General features: G+C 31.4%; 1 protein-coding gene across 1 annotated transcript in view; it reads right to left on the bottom strand.

The window, feature by feature from the left end:
• Positions 1-9,989: 9,989 nt before the first annotated feature.
• Positions 9,990-23,760, bottom strand: part of LOC134691476 (uncharacterized) — a 36,240-nt gene continuing 22,469 nt past the window's right edge. Inside the window, exons 3-5 of the mRNA XM_063552021.1 lie at positions 13,978-14,261; positions 13,061-13,088; positions 9,990-12,688 (exon numbers count right to left, since the gene is read on the bottom strand). Coding sequence (XP_063408091.1) covers positions 12,375-12,688; positions 13,061-13,088; positions 13,978-14,261 — 626 coding nt within the window. The 3' untranslated portion in view covers positions 9,990-12,374. The remainder of the gene's footprint in view (positions 12,689-13,060; positions 13,089-13,977; positions 14,262-23,760) is intronic.

Genomic DNA, 23,760 nt, shown 5'->3' with positions numbered 1-23,760 from the left:
ATATAAAGATTATGCACTCGGCAAGGGATGCATAAGTACATTTTATATAAAGATTATGCAGTCGTCAAGGGATACATAAGTACATTTTATATAAAGATTATCCATTCGTCAAGGGATGCATAAGTACATTTTATCAAATATAAAGACTGATCAGTATACCACATGATGTAGCTCTTTTTTTCTTTTTTTTTCTTTTTTTCTTTTTTTAACCAGTAGGATCGGAATCTTTTACATGACTCAAAAAAGGAAATTCCTTCCACTTCAGTTTAATATAATAAATGAATCGATTCTATCGACATCAGCAACATTCTTCATTACAAAAAAAAATAAGAAAAAATATGTAGAAAAAAAAAGAAAAAAAAATAACCCTTCAAGATTATGTTCAAATTAAAGTCTGTCGATTTCATCGTTATACTGTACTATAGATAGTTGATGTAAGGATAACTTAAAAGATTTAGAAACGCAATTCGATTGTCAGAGGATATATAAATGAGGAAAAATGGAAAGCTGACAACTTGGAAAGTAGAAAATATTACAATCGTAATACACTGTAATTTGTGTCAATATCGAGGAAAAGATAACTTAATGATGCTGACCACACTAAATAAATAACTAAAAAATAATTATTATTTAAATAGATTGGACTAAATGCAATTTGGCATTTGCGTGTAAAAGACAATGATATTAGTTTGTTCAGATTTTACCTTTACAATAGTTTTATTGTTTGGCTTTCTAACTGTTTTGATCTGAGCGTCACGAATGAATCTTATGTAGACGAAACGCGCGTCTAAAGTATCCAAATATCATCATGGTACCTTAGATAACTATTTATGATATTCAAGTGATATATTAAAGAAGGTAATAATTAGAATGATCAAAGAAACATTTTGAGCGATTAATTTAGTGATGGTTGGAAAAAACAGATGTGATCAATGTTTATAAAACAACCAGTAAAATATACGCATGAGAGTACTAAAGGAAATAAGGGTGCGCTAAAATATAGTTAAAATAAAGACATTCTTATCATGAAACTCACATCATAGTATGGAATCATTCGAAAACAAATATGAACAAATATGAACAAATCAAACAAATAAACACATCTTCCTTAAAACATATAATTCTAACCGATTACAAGTGTGAGCAATCAGATACATATTTTAATATCCAATTACAGACCTAATAGAAGCATATTGACCACAACCAATGGCTGCAATTGTTATTTAATTAATCAACAACTGATGAACAATACAAAATTGGGTTTTTCTCGAATATACTTTAGTGGCATACTCTATGTTGTGTGCAATATGTGGTTTTTGATAAAAAAAAAAACCAAACCCAACAGCATGTGTATGCAAACAGAGTAAATGCAAATCTACATGTGATAAAGTTTAAAAGAATCACAAATCCTCAAAAAAATCGATTAATACTCTAAACACATAACAAATAAGCGTTGAACAATAAAATGAAAAACCATGAAAAAGACACATGCTTATAAAAATGGCAGATAGACCAAAAAAATAAAATCTAAAAAAAATATTCTATATGTTTATCAACTGAAAGAAGGAGCTTTAATAGAATTATTTTAGCCTTGTATTTCATTGTTCAAATAATATAAATATAGCCTGTGCACAATACAACATAAAGTTCATTTGATGTCATCAACATGTCTTAGTTGACAAATTTGCTAAGTTTACGACATAATAGATATGAGTCAAACGAATGAGACTGTAACTGACATCTGTTTTAATTTCGTATTTATTACAAGCAGACACATTAATATTACAAACCCTATAACTGATGTCATACCGTAACATCCGACACAGTGAGACCTGGTGTGCAAATTAACACTCATTCAAACAGTCACAAACAGTAGAGTACAGATCAGAGGACTATATACTGGCATGTAAAGATCTACCACCGCTACAACATGTCATTCCTCAATCGATAATATACTAGCAAGTCAAGATCTACGACCGCTAAAACATATCACCCCTCAACCGAGTATGTACTGGCATGTAAAGATCTCCGACCGATAAAACATGTCATTCTTCAATCGATTATATACTGGCATGTAAAGATCTACGACCGCTAAAACATGTCACCCCTCAGTCGACTATATACTGGTATGTAAAGATCTACGACCGCTAAATCATATCATCCCTCAATTACACGCATTCAAGCAGTCACAAACAGTAAAGAGTACATATCAGACGACTATTTAGTGGTATGTAAAAATCTACGACCGCTAAAACATGTCAACCCTCAATCGACTATATACTGGCATGTTACACTACAAACCATTAAAGTCTGAAATGGCCTATATCTGTACTGATTTTTACTCGACCAGTCTGAATTGGTCTGACTTTTACTTGACATTACTCGATCCAAGTCTGAACCATACTTGACTGTACTGAATCGTACTTGACCCTTATCTTTGCCGTTGAAAATAGTCTGAACTATAACTCGACCAGTCTGAAACAGTCTTTGCCCATTCTCGACATGTACTCGACCTATTTTTCCAGTCTAAACCATACTTAACCAAAGGTCTGAACCATACTAGACCAAAAAACCTCTACTTTTTTTAACTGTTAAAATAAATTTCTTTTTATCTGACTTATATAACAACAGCCAACAAAATTTATAAAAAAAATTTACCTTATAAAAGAAATATATCTCTGATTATATTTAGGATAAAAAAAATATATTATATATAACTTATATCAAAAAGGGATAAGATTAAATAAATAAATAAAATTGTTTTTCTGATTAGTGGTGAAATATAAAGTATAACCTCTGCTTTGGGGCAAACTCGAAAATAAGATCACACCTGGTCAGAGGTATTAAATTATAAATAACATTGATTCAAAATTGCAACATCCTGTTTATATCAAATAACAAGGCCTTTCGAATATACATGTATGTACAAATAAGTAAGACACGAATTTAAGAAAATAGGACTTTCTTTTTACCTGTAAAACACACATGTACTGAGGTAATTAGAACATATTAAAGTGCTTTATGTATGCCATGTTAATTTGACAAAATAATACTTAAATTAATTGAAAAAAAAATTACTGTTACTTTGGAATACATTTCAAGGATTTCTATGGAAATTCTATTATCATGATTATTTTAAAGGTTTGGTTAAATAAAACAAAACAATTAAGCTCTCATTTTTTTAAAATTTATTAAGTTGTTTTATATACTATTTTATATATATCTTAATAAAAAAAAACATTCACTGCATTATCACCTGAACACAACTGACACCATTAATCTATACTAGGCTTAAGTTAATGGTGAAAATAGTCCAGTTACCACAAAATACTTCCGAAATATTCATAACATTTTGAATAAAATTGAAAATATTAATCACAATTCATTTTTTTAGATTATTTGATCAGCTTGTTTTATTTAAATTTTAAAAGTTGATATATATTATTATGTAAGTGTTGATTAATATTGAGTTGAAGTTATATTATGATTGATTATTGTGAAATTTTCAATACTGTATTGAATACATTTTTAATTTCAAGTTGTTGTTCAAATTTCATTTTTATTTAAAAAAATCCTAAATTGATAAAATTCAGTTGATAGATACATAGAATAGGTATAGGTTGGTTAAGACTTGGTCGAGCATGGTTCAGACTTGGTCGAGTACGGTTCAGACTAGGTCGAGTACGGTTCAGACTAGGTCGAGTACGGTTCAGACTAGGTCGAGTACGGTTCAGACTCGTATGAAATGTTATTTTTGCAGTTTTTGTTTTGTGTATAATCCTTGATAAAAGTATTTTTTCATTATAAAAACATTTATTTACCACAGCATCAAAATGATCAGGAAGTAAATCTACTGCGCAATTTACTACAGTGCAGTAGCCAGTACTTTGGTACATGCATGGAAAGTCGGATTTTGTGTTATTTAAATTTGCTGTTACAAAAGTTTGGAAATAATTTTGAATTGAGGAATATAGCCTCCCGATACAAAGCTCTGAATCCTTGCTCTGCTTTGGCTATACTTTGTTGCCCTTTTTGGTTTATAGCTCTTTGTCCTTTTAATATGCTTTGGATTTTCAAATATTTTGGACTTAAGCATCAAGGACATAGATTGTCAAAATGCGAATCTGGTGTAGAATAATCGGTACCGTTTATGTTATATATAATTATTGCATTATTATACCACATCTTCTTATCTTTAAATTTCGTTTTCTTTGTTTTCCTTTCGTTGTTTTTCGTTTTTTACTCGGCTTTCTCATTTTGTCTACGACTGATTGGTTTGAATTTTCCGCCGTTCTGTAGCAATAATAGCAGTGATTAGAAAACATTGCAGAAATAAATAGAAATAATGTGATAATAATGTGATAAACACTCTTGTATTACTAATTGTATACCACCTTAATATTTATCTTCCAAATCCTTCCGCTATTATTTTTTTGGTAAAAATAATGTAATTTTTATACAGTTTTAAATGAACTCTCAGATACATAGAGTGGAGAAGAATGTATCGAATAGAGTCAGGATTCTACTTTGTCAAAATTATCACCCCATCACGCTACCAAATGTTTTCAATCTTAAAAATGGAACCAATTGTAGAGATGATGTGCTGTCAATTTAGCTAATTAAAACCGAATAATATATCCACAGAGTTTCTGTACGATTTCTACATGACAGTTGTCTTTTTAAAGACAAATGTATCTTCTAGCTTTTTAGTATCATCTAATGAACCTTATTAAAAAATCGTCGTAAATATTGCGTTGAAGGTCAGACTAAATGCTTTCAAAGGTTGAAGACTGATTATCTTACATGTAGATTCCACATACAAAAAATAAGTGATTCATTTTTAAGATCCACTTTATATATAATATGTTTCATTTTTCCGTACTGTGAATTTTAGTCTACATATATAACTAGAGGCTCTAAAGAGCCTGTGTCGCTCACCTTGGTCTATGTGCATATTAAACAAAGGACACAAATGGATTCATGACAAAATTGTATTTTGGTGATGGTGATGTGTTTGAAGTTCTTACTTTACTGAACGATTTTGCTTCTTACAATTATATCTATCATGAACTTTGCCCATTAGTAACAGAGAACTATATTTGTTAAAAATTTACATAAATTTACCAAATTAATGAAAATTGTTAAAAATTGACTATAAAGGGCAATAACTCCTTAAGGGGTCAATTGACCATTTAGGTCATGTTGACTTATTTGTAGATCTTACTTTGCTGAACATTATTGCTGTTTACAGTTTATCGCTATCTATAATAGTATTCAAGATAACCAAAAACGGCAAAATTTCTTTAAAAATTACCGATTGGAGGGCAGCAACCCAACAACCAGTTATCCAATTCATCTGAAAAATTCAGGGCAGATAGATTTTGACTTGATTAACAATTTAACTTCTTGTCAGATTTGCTCTAGATGCTTTGGTTTCATAGTTATAAGCAAAAAACTGCATTTTACCCCTATGTTCTATTTTTAGCCGTGGCGGCCATCTTGGTTGAATGGCCAGGTCATCGGACACATTTTTCAAACTAGATACCCCAAAGATGATTGTGGCCTAGTAGTTTCAGTGGAGATTTTGTAAAAGATTACTTAGATTTATGAAAAATGGTTAAAGATTGACTATAAAGGGCAATAACTCCTAAAGGGGTCAACTGACAATTTTGGTCATGTTGACTTATTTGTAGATCTTACTTTGCTGAACATTATTGCTGTTTACAATTTATCTCCATCTATAATAATATTCAAGATAATAACCAAAAACAGCAAAATTTCCTCAAAATTACCAATTCAGGGGCAGCAACCCAACAACCGATTGACCGATTCATCTGAAAATTTTAGGGCAGATAGATCTTGACCTGATAAACATTTTTATCTCATGTCAGATTTCCTCAAAATGCTTTGGTTTTTGAGTTATAAGCCAAAAACTGCATTTTACCCCTTTCTATTTTTAGCCGTGGCGGCCATCTTGGTTGGTTGACCAGGTCACGCCACACATTTTTTAAACTAGATACCCCAAAGATGATTGTGGCCAAGTTTGGATTAATTTGGCCAAGTAGTTTCAGAGGAGAAGATTTTTGTAAAAGATAACTTAAACGAAAAATGGTTAAAAATTGACTATAAAGGGCAATAACTCCTAAACGGGTCAACTGACCATTTTGGTCATGTTGACTTATTTGTAGATCTTACTTTGCTGAACATTATTGCTGTTTACAGTTTATCTCTAACTATAATAATATTCAAGATAATAACCAAAAACAGCAAAATTTCTTCAAAATTACCAATTCAGGGGCAGCAACCCAACAACCTATTGACCGATTCATCTGAAAATTTCAGGGCAGATAGATCTTGACCTGATAAACATTTTTACCCCTTGTCAGATTTGCTCTAAATGCATTGGTTTTTGAGTTATAAGCCAAAAACTACATTTTACCTCTATGTTCTATTTTTAGCCGTGGCGGCCATCTTGGTTGGTTGACCGGGTCACGCCACACATTTTTTAAATTAGATACCCCAATGATGATTGTGGCCAAGTTTGGTTTGATTTGGCCCAGTAGTTTCAGAGGAGAAGATTTTTGTAAAAGTTAACGACGACGGACGACGACGGACGACGGACGCCAAGTGATAAAAAAGCTCACTTGGCCCTTCGGGCCAGGTGAGCTAAAAATAAAAGAATCAGAACCAAGATGCTGTATCAAATATGTAAACTCATACACGCTTGAACTTAAAAAAGGTGTACTCGACTTTATATTTATTTTTTTATTTTTTCGATGACATAATTGCCCACTTTTATGATTTTTTCAACAAAACAATCCAAGCATCAAAAGCATATATTTTTTTCTTTCTGTGTTTTTTTTCAACGAAATTATGTTTATGGACAAAGACGATTCACATGTATTTATACATACCTACCATCGATAGTTTATGAAAATTTGTCTTTTAGTTTAAAAGTTTATAAATATCTCAAAATAGTACAAAAATATGATTTAAGTAAGAACACGTTTATAAGATGAAAAGAAATCCCAATTTATGCTCCTTCATTAAACTTTTAAAGCTCATAGAAACAGATGTAAACAATTCAACTATATTAACTTGTCTTTTTCGTCCTCTCTAATAAAAAGGTCAATTCCTGTTTAATTTCAACTTGATATCAGCGTGCATACATGTAGTATTATCGAAGGGAAGATTGAAATCATTAATTGTTATATGTTCACTTTGGCACTGAAATCATTACAGATAAGACGGAGGTGGGTGTTTTTTTTTAAGTCTGATATTAACACAAATACAATTTTAAGTTGTGTTATTTAGTCTCTCAATATTGTGTTTTTTTAAGAGATTATGCTACAAACTCAAAGTTAATGAACCGTGAATGAAGGAACAGGACCAAATAGTTTATGAGATACAAGATATGCCAAAGCTAATAAAAATGGTCGAAGAATCATAAGTGGTTCCCCTGAAACTCACATGAATACAAACTTTAATATGTAAGCGATGAAAAAAGTTCATAGGCAATAGACAATCACAAGGGGGCGGGACAAATAATCTCTTTAAAAACGAGATATACCGAACAAACATAGATTTACCGCTAGTGGTCTCCCTCAAACAGACGTAATCGCAAAATTCAACATATAAATATGTTTTCTATGAAATTTGTTTAAACGTCAAAAGACCATGACTGAGGTGTTGGGTCATAACTATAAACTACGTACCAACTATCATTGGCTTTTCACAAGTGGGTTCCCTAAAACAGACCTTATCCTAAATTTCAAAATATAAACTATGCAAAAGTTTCAAAGTCTATAAATCATGACTCAGGGTTAGGCACATAACATCTCCTTTGAAATGAGCTTATATAACTGCATATCAACTATCACTGAGTGATTATTAGTGGTTCCAATTAAACTGACCTAATCATAAACTTTGACATGTTATCATGCAAACGTTTTAAAATCAATATGTCATAACTGAGGGGTCACGGAAAAATTCAAACTACAATAAAGTATATCTTGCATCAATCAATTCTTAAATAAGTTCTTTAATGGAACGCTCAAAGCCAAACATTTGAAAACTGAGGATGTATAAGTACTGAAACAGTTGAAACTTAAATTATCACAAACCTTAACAAATTGTTCGATGCGGTCAGACAAAGCATACATCAGTATTAAACTACTTGAGAGCAAGAGAAAAAGAATCACAACATGAGAAATATCAACAAAGATGAACCACTAAAGTATGACAAATCAAATGCATATACACTTTGTACCAGCATTTAATTATGGTATCCAAGTTTGTGAAGGGCATCCAAAGTGGAAAAAGTAGTATATTATACATTCTATACTCAGGTAGGATATTTATTTTTATAACATATTTGTAAAAGTAGTAATATACACATATATTATTGATCTGAGAATCATAAAAAAATATTTCAAAAGAATTTCACTATGGCTAAACAATACATCGGGTAAAAAATCTTTCTGAAATCCTTCAATACATTCAGAATTACATACATCTATTTAGTAAGGTTAATTTTTTAAGGTGTATCCAGATCAAAAAGAAAATATAACAACATAAATTATATAAAATACATTCTTTTAAATGTCATTTTTATATATACTAAGCAGTACATTATTTGTCTAATCAATGTTGGAATAGCTTATGATTACATGTAAGAATGTGTTAAACAGTCAAATGACTAAATAGCCTAAATAAAAAAATACGACATCAGGACTTGAAGGCATTAAACTTTGCTCAGTGCTCAGAGTACAAAAATCATGCTCGAAACATGAAATCCAGCAATTTGATTGGTTAATTTTCGAGTCTGAGTACAAAAATCATACTCGAAAGTGTTATGACCGTGAGGCCCGAGGTCAAACCCTGAACAGTTGGTGCAAGTTTGGAAACAATATTTAAGCCTGATACTGTCTGAATTTGGATTGTGATCAGATTATTGACATAATATAGGTTTCTGACACAAAATAGATGTGGTGATTTATCTTAAAATTTTAAATGGGTTAAATGATTTGTATTAAATTTCAATTGAAGATTTCTTGCTATTGCCCAATACTGTGATATTGAACAATACTTTGCAAATGAAGATTTCTTGCTATTGCGCAATACTGTGCAATATGATTATTTTTTTTTGCTATTGCGCAATACTGTGCAATTGAATATTTCTTGCGTTGTGCAATACTGTGCAATTGAAGATTTCTTGCGTTGTGCAATACTGTGCAATTGAAGATTTCTTGCTATTGTGTAATAATGTGCAATAGCACAATACTGTGGAATTGGATATTTCTTGCTATTGCTCAATACTGTACAATTGAAGATTTCTTGCTATTGCGCAATACTGTACAATTGATGATTTCTTGCTATTACACAATACTATGCAGTTGAAGATTTCTAGCTATTGTGAATACTCTGCAATGGAAGATTTCTTGCTATTGCACAATATCTACTAGTGTACAATACTTAATATAATGGTTTGCACATACTGTTTGGTATGTATCTCGTGCCATATCTTTATTATTTGCTTTTAAATATAAATAAAGGCAACAGTAGTATACCGATGTTCAAACTCATAAATCCATTGACAAAAAACAAAATCAGAAATAATTAATGTAAAAATGGATCATTTTCAGAAAGAAAAATATGAAAAAAAATTGTGAACAAATACCCCCCTCAAAATTTTGAACTCCATTACATTGTATGAGTCATCACCCCCAAACTCAATCCCAGCCTTTCCTCTGTGGTATGGGACCTTGTAGTACAATTTCAGAGAGATCCATACACTTGAACACAAGTTATTGTCTGGAAACTAGAAAAATGCTTGTTTTTTGGACCCTAATTCCTAAACTTTTCTGGCAATTACCCCCAAACTCAATCCAAACCTTTTTGTACAATTTCAGAGAGATCCATAAACGTACACACAAGTTATTGTCCGGAAACTAAAAAATAGGCTTATCTTCCCCCCCCCCCACCCCCCCCCCCCTTTTTGAAACCCTAATTCCTAAACGTTTGGGGCAATTACCCCCAAAAATCAATTCAAGCCTTTCCTTTGTGATATGGAACATTGTTATTGTCTGGAAATTACTATGCTAGTTTTTGGCCCTTATTCCTAAAATGTTGGTATCATAACCCCCAAAATCAATCCCAACCTTTCTTTTGTGGTATTCAACCTTATGGTAAAATTTCATAGAGATCCATTTACTTAAACTAAACCAGACACCAATGTGTCTTCGGAAGACGACACGACGAAGACGATGGCGCGATACCAAAACGACCCAAAAAAAATCTGCTGTCATATTAAAATGTACTGAAATATCATATGAATCTAAATTACAAGAATCTGTCAAAATGACATAAAACTGAGTGTTCATTACATGTATTAGTGTTATTTTAAAAAGATTGAAGGCATTACTTGAAAGTCGTATATTAGAAATTTCTCTGTAATTTTTGTTATTATCAGTTAAAAGATCATGAAATTTTTCTAAAATTTCAAAAGCATTGTTTGAAAGATTATAAACTTATTGTATTGAAATGACACAAAATTGCTTGTTCGACCAATCAATTATCTGGAAGACAAAAGTAAAAATCCAAAAAAATAAAATATTCAATATCACACTTGACCTCAATTTTGTCACTATTAATTACAACATATCTTAAAAGTGTAAATTATTGAATGGTTCATCAGTTTTTGAATAGGCCATACAGTTGCCTCCTTTTCGCCGTACAACCCAAAAAAAAGATTACCAGATTTTCATCAGAAAACCCTATAAAAATTACCTTCACATCAGATGACTCCCGATGCTTAACAAAAATGCTCTAAAATTCCAAGTCAAGAATTTATATAAGAATGAATACATCATAATTTTGTTCGAAAATGCACTGAACAATTAAATATCCAAATAAACATATATATATACAATCAAATGACAAATTATGAATCAACAGTAAAACTCACTGAAAAAATAAAGACTCCAGAGCATGCCTCAATGCACTGCACAGTTCAATGTACGAATGTAAATGGGACTAGTCTAGAAGAATCAATCAAGTGTCTCAATTTTCTACATTAGAAGGCACAGAAATGTTCCTTGTTTTATATTACTTAGGAAGAATGTGATGAATTAAAATATAAATATAATGAATAATTAAATGACCAAATAATCTGCTTCTAAGATTAAAGCACTAACATCAAATTAAATAAATCTACATGATAACGCAATACAAACTCAAACTCAAATATCTACAATAGAATGCAGTGAACAATTGCATTATCACAAATTTGCTTCAGAAAGCATCAGTATATGTATGTATGCATTAAAAATCAAACTTAATTCAGAACATACATACAATTGCTTGGAACATTTACATTGTTCAATAACCATTATCATACTAATAAATTCTGACAAAACTGCACTAAACAATCACATGGTTCAAGAATGTACATTATAAATTAACGCTTGATCCCAATGATTTATGTAAAAATTTAAGACTGCAAATTATAATTATTCATGCTTGCATGTTGAGAATATCGTAAGGAGGTGCTGTAGGGGGCCCCAACAATACCCTAACATTCAGTTCATAATTTTAAGCTGTATCCCAGATAGGCTAAAACATTGAAATTTTGATGAAGCCTTACATAGTTTAGAGGTTCGACCTTCATGTAGACCTAGATTCTTTTTTTTTTTAAAAACCTGATTTTCATTGCCTGAGAAAATTGCAACTACAATTTCACACATGGCCATTATGTAAAAGAATATATCAGCCATCAGTAGACAGGAAGTGGACGAGGTTTAATCTGAAAAAAGCATCAGACGGTATAACCTTTTCATATAAAGGCTGATATCAAATTTTAGCAGTCTTTGTTCTTATTCCTACGTTATGAGGGCTTAGCGGAACAGTGCTATTTTGAGGTCTTTGGTTTGACAGCATAGAACCCATGAAATTATGCACTCAACGCAAGCACGCTACCACGATACAAACTAGGCAGTTAGAGGTGAATGACTAGACTTATTGTAAAAATAAATATTGATATGAATTGTACGATTTTTGTTTGACATGTAATATGAATATAATTAATGCTTTTTGCAGTATCTGATACCGATATCAGGCAACACTATGATTGAACAACAAAAGATTTGGTGACCTAGTGTTCAAGGAACTGGTTTTGCACACATTTACATCTTTATAAATGAGAATGAGGACAGCAATGATGATGATGATGATGATGACATAGAAATTAAAACATTATATAATGGTAATGTGATTTCTGTTAATTTACATATTATGATGATATGATCGCTTCCTATAAACGTGATAAACATATCACAGTTCTGTTTTCTATTTTTTTTTAAAGTACATTTGATGTCCTACTGCACATCATATGTTTTCTTCACAAAATTTAGTCCTTGAGCCGCTTTTACACGTTTTAAAGCTACCATTAGTCGGTAAATTGTTGGTTTCACCATCTTGGTTTCTTTACAATTCTTCCATTTTGTGAGAAGATCATGGATTTGACCATTCAAATCCCTTGGGAAATTGTGCATAGTCTCCTTTATGTTGCCAATGCTAAGATTCAATTCAACGCCTAGGTGAACAATGCAATCACCTATCAATTTCTTTTCTGTCAAACTATTGATTACATCATCTGACGGAACAACTTGTAGGCCACTATGAGCTTTTTCTGCCAAAAAAAAGAAGCTAAAATTATTTGAATGTCACATCGAAATTTGATATTAAAAAATGTGAATCCTTTATTAATCTTTTTTGGACGTATTAAAATCAAAATGAATTAGATAACCCAAAGTTAACTCAATCTTCAACTTTCATATCTTGTAATCAAAATAAATCTGAAATGCACATAAATGTACATTAAATCAAATGTTGTGTTTCTGTATTTGAAGAAAAGAACACAGCTGTAAATTTACCTTTGTTACTGGTATTTGTCCCTTGAGAGTATTCATTTCTAAGAGAAAAAAAGCAAGATAAGAATCCAATAATGAGGATATGAGAAGATGTCGATGACTCAGTAACTTAACAATAAAACTATACCTACCTACTAAAGTATGATCCTCTCTGTGTACCTGGAATGTGTCAAAGGTTTAAAGATGCATCAAATGAATGAAAGTTTTTGATAGTATCAAAAAGCAAATATAAATTATCTAGAAAAAAAAAACCTGATACATTTTCTTAAAAATATGTATGTTGTAATGCTATCACTAGACGCTAAATGATTAAATTGGTTAACTATGATACAGGGTATTATATAATTTGAGGGCACATGAATACATATATTGAAGTTCAGAAACAAAATGGCATAGCATAGTATGTATAAATATGCAGCAATAATTGGGGTACTATATTGTAGAGTACTGCATATAATTAAAACAGATAATTTTACTTTACTGTGACAATAGATAACAATTGATCTATTTCTAATAAATGTTTATAAACTATGCATCCATGGAATGAAACTGATCGATTCTTATATCAAGTGCTTATGACACACACACTTTTTTAAATGTAATTTTCATTAACATGAAATATAAATATCTGTATAATTTTTTTGCTTTATTGCTTCATAGCTGTCAATGTGATGTATTTTTTATACAATGATTAAATGCTGGGCGTCTGTTATTTATTTTCGTTAGCTTAACTTGGCACAATTTGAAGATACCATCCACTTTATTATAGAATTTTATTGTTTATAGAAGTCTTTAGTCGTCACAAAAGAAATAATTATAATAAGGGCTATTCCATTAAAATGTATGTGGGAGGGTAGGAAGGGAAGTTTAATTACTGAATGTGGGTCATGGGTCTTTTTTCACTCTATTATCATTATGCAAAATTATCTAAAAAATGGTTCTTGGATGTAGGAATATTTTGAAAGTCCCTACCCTCCCACATACATTTTAATGGAATAGCCCTAATATTTTAACACAAATTTGTCAGAAAAAAAAATATTTATCCAACCTGACACATATAGTGCTGTCTTTCAATAGCCTTCAGTGCCGTCTGTAATTTCCTAAATGTTGCAGTCATTTGGTCACTTTCTGTTTTATCCCTCCATTCAAAGAGCCCCATCAACATAAAATCCATAGGATTTGAGTAATAACGAAAATTTAAGTTGTCATAATCGGCTTTTTCCATTCCAAGTTCAATGAAGAAGTTGTAGAAGTCCCCGATTCCGATTGTTCTTGCTAGTTGCACGAAATGTTGATCATCTGGTCTCAAGACTAGTGTTTCTGTTTCAAGACCTGTAAGGATAAATAAGTTTTTCGACTTAATAAGGGTATATACTTCATCATTTATTACACTGATGGTCATAATCATGACATTATCTTATCTGTTGTTTTCTTTCTTTTGTTACTTTAGCAAAACATTCAATTTTTGCTGAAAGTTTCTCTTTTTTATTTTCATCAATGGTATATCAATTAAAATATTTTCAAACTTGAATAAAGCCAAAAATCTATGATTACATAAAAAAACAGCAAGGTTATGCCTGTCAAAAAAATTATAAATGATTTACTTTAACAATTCATAAAACGACAGTTTTGAATACTATAAACCACACCATTTATATGGTGTACCTTACCATTCTTACTTGCAATTGACCATTCATATTTCGAATACTGTGTGAAATTTATTCATAGAACCTATTTGAAAAAGTTACAACACAGTGTAATTCAGTATTTAGTGAAGCATTCAGTAATATTATTAAATGGGTATTTTGCTAGGTATAATGCTTTTTCTGATGCAGAACTGATTTGTTTTAAACTTTGTAATTGCCCTATATTGTGTAATAATTATTGTGAGGGAATTTGATGTTTGCTTTACCATGGTTCATTTCAAAGCACTTTATGACAATATCACTATACCAATCAGAATGATTTTGTGCAGTGTTTTAAGAAATTATTTTACTTTGTATCCATGTATTATAAATGTTTTAAAAGGGCTTATTTTCTGTATACAGTCAATAATCATGTAAACATTTGAAGCCCAAACTTTCTATTGACTTAAGTACGCAATGAACGAGCCGAAAACTAATAACTATACCAAAACAGAATGACATGTTTTTGAAATTATAGCAAATCTTTTGGTTGACAAATTTTTATTCGTTATTACAAAAAAAAAAGAACTTCAAATATATGTCATTTCCCTCCTACCCAGTTTACTCCTATTACTTATTATGATGTGAACTGGTCAATGTTATTGAATCTTACGCAATTTGATTGAATTAAATTATTATTAGTTTACCTTCAAACTGTTAATTTTTTCATACATATATATTGATAACATCAGAATGTGCACGAATGTAACAAAAAAGATGAACAGTCGGTACCATATTTATTTTATTTGTTTTTAATTTATTAAGGGGAAAATACACAACAAATTGTTTTTAAAGAAATATGTTTTCTTAGAACTAAATTGTAATTGATTTTTATTTTTAAATGTACATACATTTGTATGTGTACGGTAACTTTAATAACTTTCAAACTGTACACTGGACGAGTCCATATTACATTTTACCAATGAAACTAAGGGTATGAAAGGTAAGAATTGCAACTTCTTATATCTTCACAAAATTTTCCAAATATAGAGTAGATAAATCATTTTTTTAATAGCCTATTCCCTAGTAAAAGGTGAACATTTACGATTTAGACGTTTTATTCCATTACACAAGTGTTTTTCAAAGAGAAATGTCGAAATACATTTTACGCACGGCTATACCAGGTAGCATTATTGTTTATCTTAACAAAAAACAATCCATATTTCAGTCTCATTATAATATTATAATAGTCAGTAAATAAAGTCAAAATATGTTTAATCTGACATCAAAATTCAATACAATCCTTTTAGGTCAATTTCGGTTACCTCACAAAATCTTGGTAGGCACTATAGTACATGCACCCTGAAAGAACATGTAAAGCTTTGCTTTCCCTGTAAGCAATCCTTAGCATAAGTGAGATGTGAGAAAACAAAGTCATGTAAATGAAATGGAGAATGGAAACAGGAATAATTATCAAAAAGACAACACACAACACAACCAAAGAGTAGAAAACAGTCCAATGCCATTGTCTTCAACGTTACACAGCGAGAAAATCCCGCACCCGGAGGAGCCTCTAGCTTGCCACTAAACAAAAGTATGAATTGACTCATTTATTTGAGACAAGTTGCAGGTGATAAAACTCTTACATAACAAGAATGTGTCCATAGTACATAGATACCCAACTCGCACTATCATTTTCTATGTTCAGTGGACAGTGAAATTGGGGTCAAAACTCCAATTTGGCATAAAAATGAGAAAGATCATATATAAGTTTCAAGTTGATTGGACTTCAACTTCATCAAAAACTACCTTCACCAAAAACTTAAACCTGAAACGGGACAGACGGACGGACAAACGAAACAGACGCACAGACCAAAAAACATATTGCCCCTTAGTTGGGCACAAAAATGAAAACAACAATTTATAAATTTCATGTGTGTAAAGTGCTTTTCTGGATTTACCTTCATCAGGACCACTAATAGCCGAATATTTAAAAGCCAACTATGTATAAGAACCGACTCAGTTGAAAGGCTATATGACCAAATAGAATCTAAAAATAACAGTCAAATCCATCTTAGGTTAACTTAACCTGAGGGAGTTCACCTTTAAAAGATGCAACAATTTTGTTGACATACCTACAGTACTTGCAACTTTAGGCGTTACTATTTTAGCGATCAGTCAGCGGTCATCGATCCGTCACCGATCAGTCCAGTTCGCGTCAAACTCAAGTCACCGATCAGTCAGATATTTAATGAAAATCCTTGACTGATCGGACGGATCGGACGGATCGGACTGATTGACCTTTCTGACGGATTGAACTCTGCTACGTCACATGTTGAACTCTTACAAATTACGGAATCTTAATTTCGTTTGTGATTGTATTCAAGATGGCGCTACGCAAAAGTTCGAATCGTCTCTCTACAGTTACATGACAACTTATTTTGAAGTATGCTCCAAAGTTTTCAGCTCTAAAAATTTCACGTTTGTTAGAAGAGAAGTACGATGTTAAAACATCGAGACAATCTGTGTGGCGATTTTTAAACAGGTTCAAAAAATCCAAGAGCATTCGTGATCCACCAAGACGGAGAGTGCGCGGTATTTCAGATTTGCACATCAAGGCTATTGATCAGTGGCTAAAGAAAGACAATGAACTAACTGCAAATGCAATCGCCGACAAACTGAGAGAGACCTTTTCAACAAAGATAAGTAAGGGCTATGTGTCACTGATCCGCAGAAAATTAGGATGGACAGCTAAAAGAGTGAAATATTGTCAGCTGATTTCACATGTAAATAAAGAAAAGAGACTTCATTATGCCATGAAAGTGCTGTCCATGAAGGAGAAGTTTTTAAACGTAATTTTCGTGGATGAAAGTACAGTGGAGATGACTTCAAATGGCAGAATATTTTTTTATAAGCCAGACTCTGATTTGTCTCAGCTGCCAGCAAGAAAGCAGAAGCCAAAGCACTCATACAAGGTATTTATGTACATGCATGTACATTAAGTGGTGGCTCTAGAACTTCTCATCAAGGGGGTGCTGAACATTCCAGCGGCACATATGTATATACCTTTATATAGGAAGAGATCCCCCCCGTGGTGCTGAATGACATTAGTGGTGGGGTCCACTGACTGACCTAAAAAGGGGGCTCCAGTCTAGTCCAAATAATTATGACGTCTTGAAAGGCTATTATAATTTTTTTCTTTGACGCCTTACATATGTTTTTAATAGCCTTTCAAGACGTCATAATTATTTGGACTACAATGTAGCTCCAGTCATGCTTTTGTGGTTCCCAATATATACATGTACATGTATAAAGCAACCTAATTTTACTTACGATAAGCCCCCTAGATCCTCCTCTGACATTGTTCTTGTATTTAAGTTTTAAAATATCAGAGTTTGCACTTCGCATTTTTTTCTCATAGCCTAGGCTAATTACATGTTGAACATATCTTCATGAAATATAATTAAGTACAAGCTAAAGAAGTACAGGTGGATGTCTCTAGTTCTAATATAACAATATAATTTTGTATTCTTTTAAGTCGGACATGACCAACAATTTTAACATTGAAATGTTCATAGTAATCAGAAATGCTAAAATAATGAATTTAACAGACTTTGGAACAAGGGAGCGGAGTAAAACTGTTTCAAAGTACATGTACCTATATATTTTGTTATCTTGACTGAAATTTTCCAGACATGAAATATTTTACTGAAATTCTCCTTTTAACAGTATATACTTTTAACCAACATAACCAATTCAAGCTCTCAATGCCTTCTGGCTCAATTTTGAGGGTGTGTTCTAGTGTACATGTAGTCCAAATTAAATAATTATGACGCCTGGCAAGGCTATTTTTTTTTCTGGGACGTCTTTCCTTTAATGTACATGACGTAGGACAATGTAGGACGGCGTCCAAAAAAATAAATAAAAATAGCTTTGCCAGAATGTCATAATTATTTGGACTAGTGTACATGTAAATGTATAATGAAGATGACAAATAATGTTTCATATTTTTTTTAGTACTGTCATTGACTGTAAATGTATATCACCATGATCATGCATGACATGAGTGTTTAAACAATTTAAATGAGACTTATGAGAATACATGTATTCATCACATTAAACAATGTTCCTCACTTCCTGGATAAAAAATAAATGTAACTAGTACTTTATTTGTGTCATTCTTTTACAGGTTCATGTTTGGGGTGGAATTTCGTACAGAGGGAGAACAGATGTGTGTATATTCACTGGAATCATGGACTCAGTAATTTATCAACAAATTCTTGCTTCTAATTTTGTGCCTTTTGTTTCTGCTGCCTTCCCTGATGGATATCGCCTATACCAGGTAAGTCAAATTTTATATTTGTTATTGTAGATAAATTTGAGAAAGGAAATGGGAAATGTGTAAAAGCGACATCAACCCGACCGTAGACATGGTAGAGCAGACAAAAGCCAAAGGTCACCAATGGGTCTTCAATGTAGCGATAAGTTCATGAAGTTACATACATTGTATTTTGGTACATGTACAATGTATACAGTTGTCTGTCGTCCATCTGTCATCAACATTCTGAAAAACACTTAAAGGGGGGTCTCATTGGGGGTTCTGATCCCATAATCCTGTGTACTGTTTTGTCTGATTCCTGTATTTGGGCAATCACTATAGTATATGCAGAAGCAATTCTCATTTTTTTTTTTTTTTTTTTTTCAATTTTCACAGCACAATAATTTGACTTTCATATGTCACACTTCACTTACAATCCCAAATCATGCTTAGACCAACTAGACCAATTGCATGAAACTTTAGTGAACTGTTTGAATATCTATTAACCTGACATGAGCTCCCTTTTAATATTAATAAATTTTTAATTGTACTTTTCAAAGTCATGGTGTTTTATTCATAAAAAAGGGTGATTTCCCAGTTTGAGGAAAAGTCTTAAAAATGCTTTATACAGCAGTGTTAATTAAACTTAAAGTGAATTGATTCTATAAATATATATGTTCATGTAAGCTCCCTTTTGACAATGTTTGATTTTTTATCAATTTAAGATATAGATATTACTTTTCAGAGTTGCATGTACATTTGTACCATGGTTGTGTTTTTTCATTTATCATGTTTATGAAATATAAAAGGGGGGATTTTCCAGTTTCCAATACATTTTATCTACTTTGAGTAAATTGTATACCGTTCTAACAACTTGAAAGAAATTATCATTCATGCATACATGATTTACATGTACACACATGTTTCATAGACATTGTTATAAGAGTATATAATATATACTGTTAAGTGCAGCAGTTCATCATACATGTAACATGTGTAATCATTTTTATGTTATTTTTTTGTTCCATTCTCAATTTCATTATACATTTATAGTGCAACTTAATATTATTTAATGAAGAAAAATATATATATATATATGCATTGTCATATTCAATGATATTAAAAAGATGTGGTAGGATTGCCAATTAGACAACTATCCTCAAAAGATCAAAATGACACAAAATTAACAGCTATAGGTTTCATAATTGTTATTCTAATACCTTCATCATGTTTATCCAAACAATTACCATGATTCAACTGCCATGATTACATGCTATACGCATAATACATTTGTGCATGATGAAAGAATTGAAGTTTGTCAATATTTCAAAGCTTTCTGTAAATTGACTTGATGAACATGAATTATTGATTTGATTTAAAATCACATATTGTTATCATATAATTTTTATGTACTTTACAGGATAACGACTCTAAGCACAAATCCAAATCAACCAAAGAGTGGATGAGACAGAATGGAGTACTTGACTCTGTTATGGAAACTCCTGCATCTTCACCCGACCTCAACCCCATTGAAAATGTTTGGGCAGCAATGAAACAGCATCTCCAGAATAAGGTGAAACCAAGAAAAAAAGATGAACTTGTCCAAGGAATTGCTGATTTTTGGTTGACCTTAACACCTCAGAAATGTTCAGCATACATAGACCATCTTCACAGAGTCCTACCTTATGTAATTTTGAACCATGGAGGTCCATCTGGATTTTAACATTTTGCATACCTATATGGCTGTACATGTATATCAATGTGTATGTGTTCTTCAATTTTCAATGTTATTTTCGAGTTTCTTTTTCTTGTTAGGCTTCTGTTTCTTATGTGTCTTTCTCATTTTTATATTTTCTTGTAATTATCATACTTAATTTGAATTCATACAATGTTATTGTTATTTGGATTGAGAGTTGTCAAATTGGCACGCACACCACATCTTCCTATTATATCTTACATGTCTTAGTACAGATTTGGCATTGTAACAGAACAGATCAAACATTAACATGATTAAAAAATAGATAATTTAGCATGATTTAGTGTATCCATTTAATCAAGTAGGTAAATGCAATTCATGTTGATTAAACAAATAAAATTTTAAAGTTTTATATTTAGAATATTTTTGTAAATCCTCTGTACATCATTTTACATTGTTTTAAACATTTCAAAGGTGTATACCTTAATTTTTCCACCATTCACTACAATATTTTTAACCCAAAATAACTGGATTGCTCAAAATTTGAATTTAGAAAGCTAGTGACCAAATTTAGTGTAGGTATACGACTTTAACAGAATATGGGTAAATATTGATAAAATTTACATGTGTAAATTATGCAAAATTGGAGATGAAATTTAGTTCTTATTACATTTTAAATCCATAGTTTTATCAAACCTTAGGTCTGATTTAATGTATACTGTGTCATGTACATGATAATTGCATCATGCAGTCTCTTGTAAATATACTTTAAATAATAATGCAACAGTTCATTATCATGATAATGATCAGTGCAAAAAGTACTAAATTTCTAGTCACTCAGTTTTGGTATTTTTTTTTATTTTTATAAATATGCTCATACTGTAAATATATTTGTAGATAAAATTCTATTTCACATAAGGATGTGAAGCTGTTTTCACTGTACAGATTTTGTTTTGTAACTTTTGTGTGTGATACTTGTATGTCAATACATGTAATACTTCGTTTGCTATATTCTAGCTTTTTTCAAATCTTGTATATATATGTAAATGTAACAATTGTGAAGTTAAGGATTAAAGTGGAAAGTTCATACCTTCATATTATTTAAAATAGCCAAAATGTAAGAACAGTACTAGGCATGCCTAAATATTGTAACAGGGGACTCACAGGTTTGGGGTTTATTAATTTTTTTAAGGGGTTCAATTATCTATAATTGCACAGTATTGCACAATAAATCTGTAAGAACTTGTCATGTATTTTGTGTCAGAAACCTTTCTATGTCAAATATTTGATCACAATCCAGATAATTCTGATTCGCACAGTATCAAGCTTAGAAATAGTGTCCAAATTTGCTCCAACTGTTTAGGGTTTAACATGTGCAGTTGTATCAGGCTGCACTCTGCTAAGCAGTTATTTCTTTTTTATATGACGATAATTTTATGGTAGAAATTAAATATATTATGTATGTCAGCTTTATGATTTTCAATCATTATCTGTTGGGATTTATTGACAAAAGTACTAGTACATATTGCATATACATGTATATATTTATAGATCAGTTTCATATGTTCTATCTAGAATAAATGTTAATTCAGTATTGTTGTCCTCTTTTATTTTTTATAGTTCTAGTTTTTTCCAGCTATCCCTGCTCTGCTATTTACAATCAAGAAGATTAAAAACCTTATTGCTATTTATAGATATAAAGATATGGTATGGGTGCCAATGAGACTAACTCTCCATCTAAGTCACAATTTATAAAAGTAAACCATTATGAGTCAAAGTGCAGTGACTTATATTTGTATTAAGTATTTACAATGGTTTCAACATGCGTCAATGAAAAGTTTCCAGCACTATACAATGTGAACAAGCCCCCTCTCTATTCCTTTTCACACATCGGAATAACAAGTGATGAGGTGTTAAAGTCGTCGTAAGTAAAGTTTTTGTGCTTTGGTCTGTTTTACTTATACTGTATGCAATAGGTCTAATATAATTGGTGTATGGAATGATTATTAGGTGTACATGTTTAGCATGAAGGTGTCATCTGACCGTGACCTCATTTTCGTGTTTCAGTGGTGAAAGTTCAGTTTTGGAGTTTTTGTCTTTTTTACTCAGACTTTATGCAATAGGTCTACTATATTTGGAATGATTAAAAGGTGTACATGTTTAGCGACAAGTGTCATCTGACCTTGACCTCATTTTCATGGTTCAGTGGTGAAAGTTCAGTTTTGGAGTTTTTGTCTTTTCTTATACTATATGCAATAGGTCAACTATATTTGGTGTATGGAAAATTTTTATATCTAAATGTCTGTCGCACAGGGTTTATTTGATCTTGACTTCATTTTTCATGGTTCATTGCTTAGTGTTAAGTTTTTGTGTTTCGTTTTGTTTTTCTTATAACCATAAGCAATAGGTCAATTACATTTGTTGTATGGAAGAATTGTAAGCTGTACATGTCTTTCTGGCATTGTTCCTCCAACCTTCACCTCATTTTCAGGGTACATCAGTCAATGTTTAGTTTTTCTGGGTTATGTTAAGTATGTGTAACAGTTGTAATAAAGTTTGTATTTAGGACTATCAACATTCTATTAATAATTAGAAAAGAAGGAGAGACATTTCAGTGTGCACTCTTGCTTGGTATAGAGGATGATGTCATGTCATTGTCAATGAGGTGATAGGTTTTTGCTCCTTGTTGAAGGCCTTTCTGGGACTGATGGTTAACACTGCAATAAGTGCTATTCCTTTTTTTGTGTCATAGATCGACAGTGACACTGTCATAAACAATACATAGATATAGGAAGATGTGGTGTGAGTGCCAATGAGACAACTCTCCATCCAAATAACAATTTAAAAATTAAACCATTATAGGTTAAAGTACGGCCTTCAAGGTCCACTTTGGTGTCATTGGCAATTATATCACACCTTGTGTGCATATACTAACTAAGTCTATAAATTGTGTTTTAAGTTGGTTTTAAGCAATCACATTTCTAGAAAGTTAAAATCAACAATCAATGAAATAACTTGAATTGTAAGCAATCTTGAAATAATTTTTTTCGAAATCAAGCCCACAACAGCTTCTGTTCTGCTGTTTCACAAATATTCTGTTGAGGCAATGTAACTATTAAAAACTAATGAGATGAGTTTACAATAAAGTGCTTATTTTAATAAATATATGAACAAAAATAAATTTATCTTCAA

This window comes from Mytilus trossulus, chromosome 11 (genome assembly GCF_036588685.1).
Source record: "Mytilus trossulus isolate FHL-02 chromosome 11, PNRI_Mtr1.1.1.hap1, whole genome shotgun sequence".
In the NCBI taxonomy this organism is placed as follows: Eukaryota; Metazoa; Mollusca; class Bivalvia; order Mytilida; family Mytilidae; genus Mytilus; species Mytilus trossulus.
This window is presented reverse-complemented; position numbering and strand designations above follow the sequence as displayed.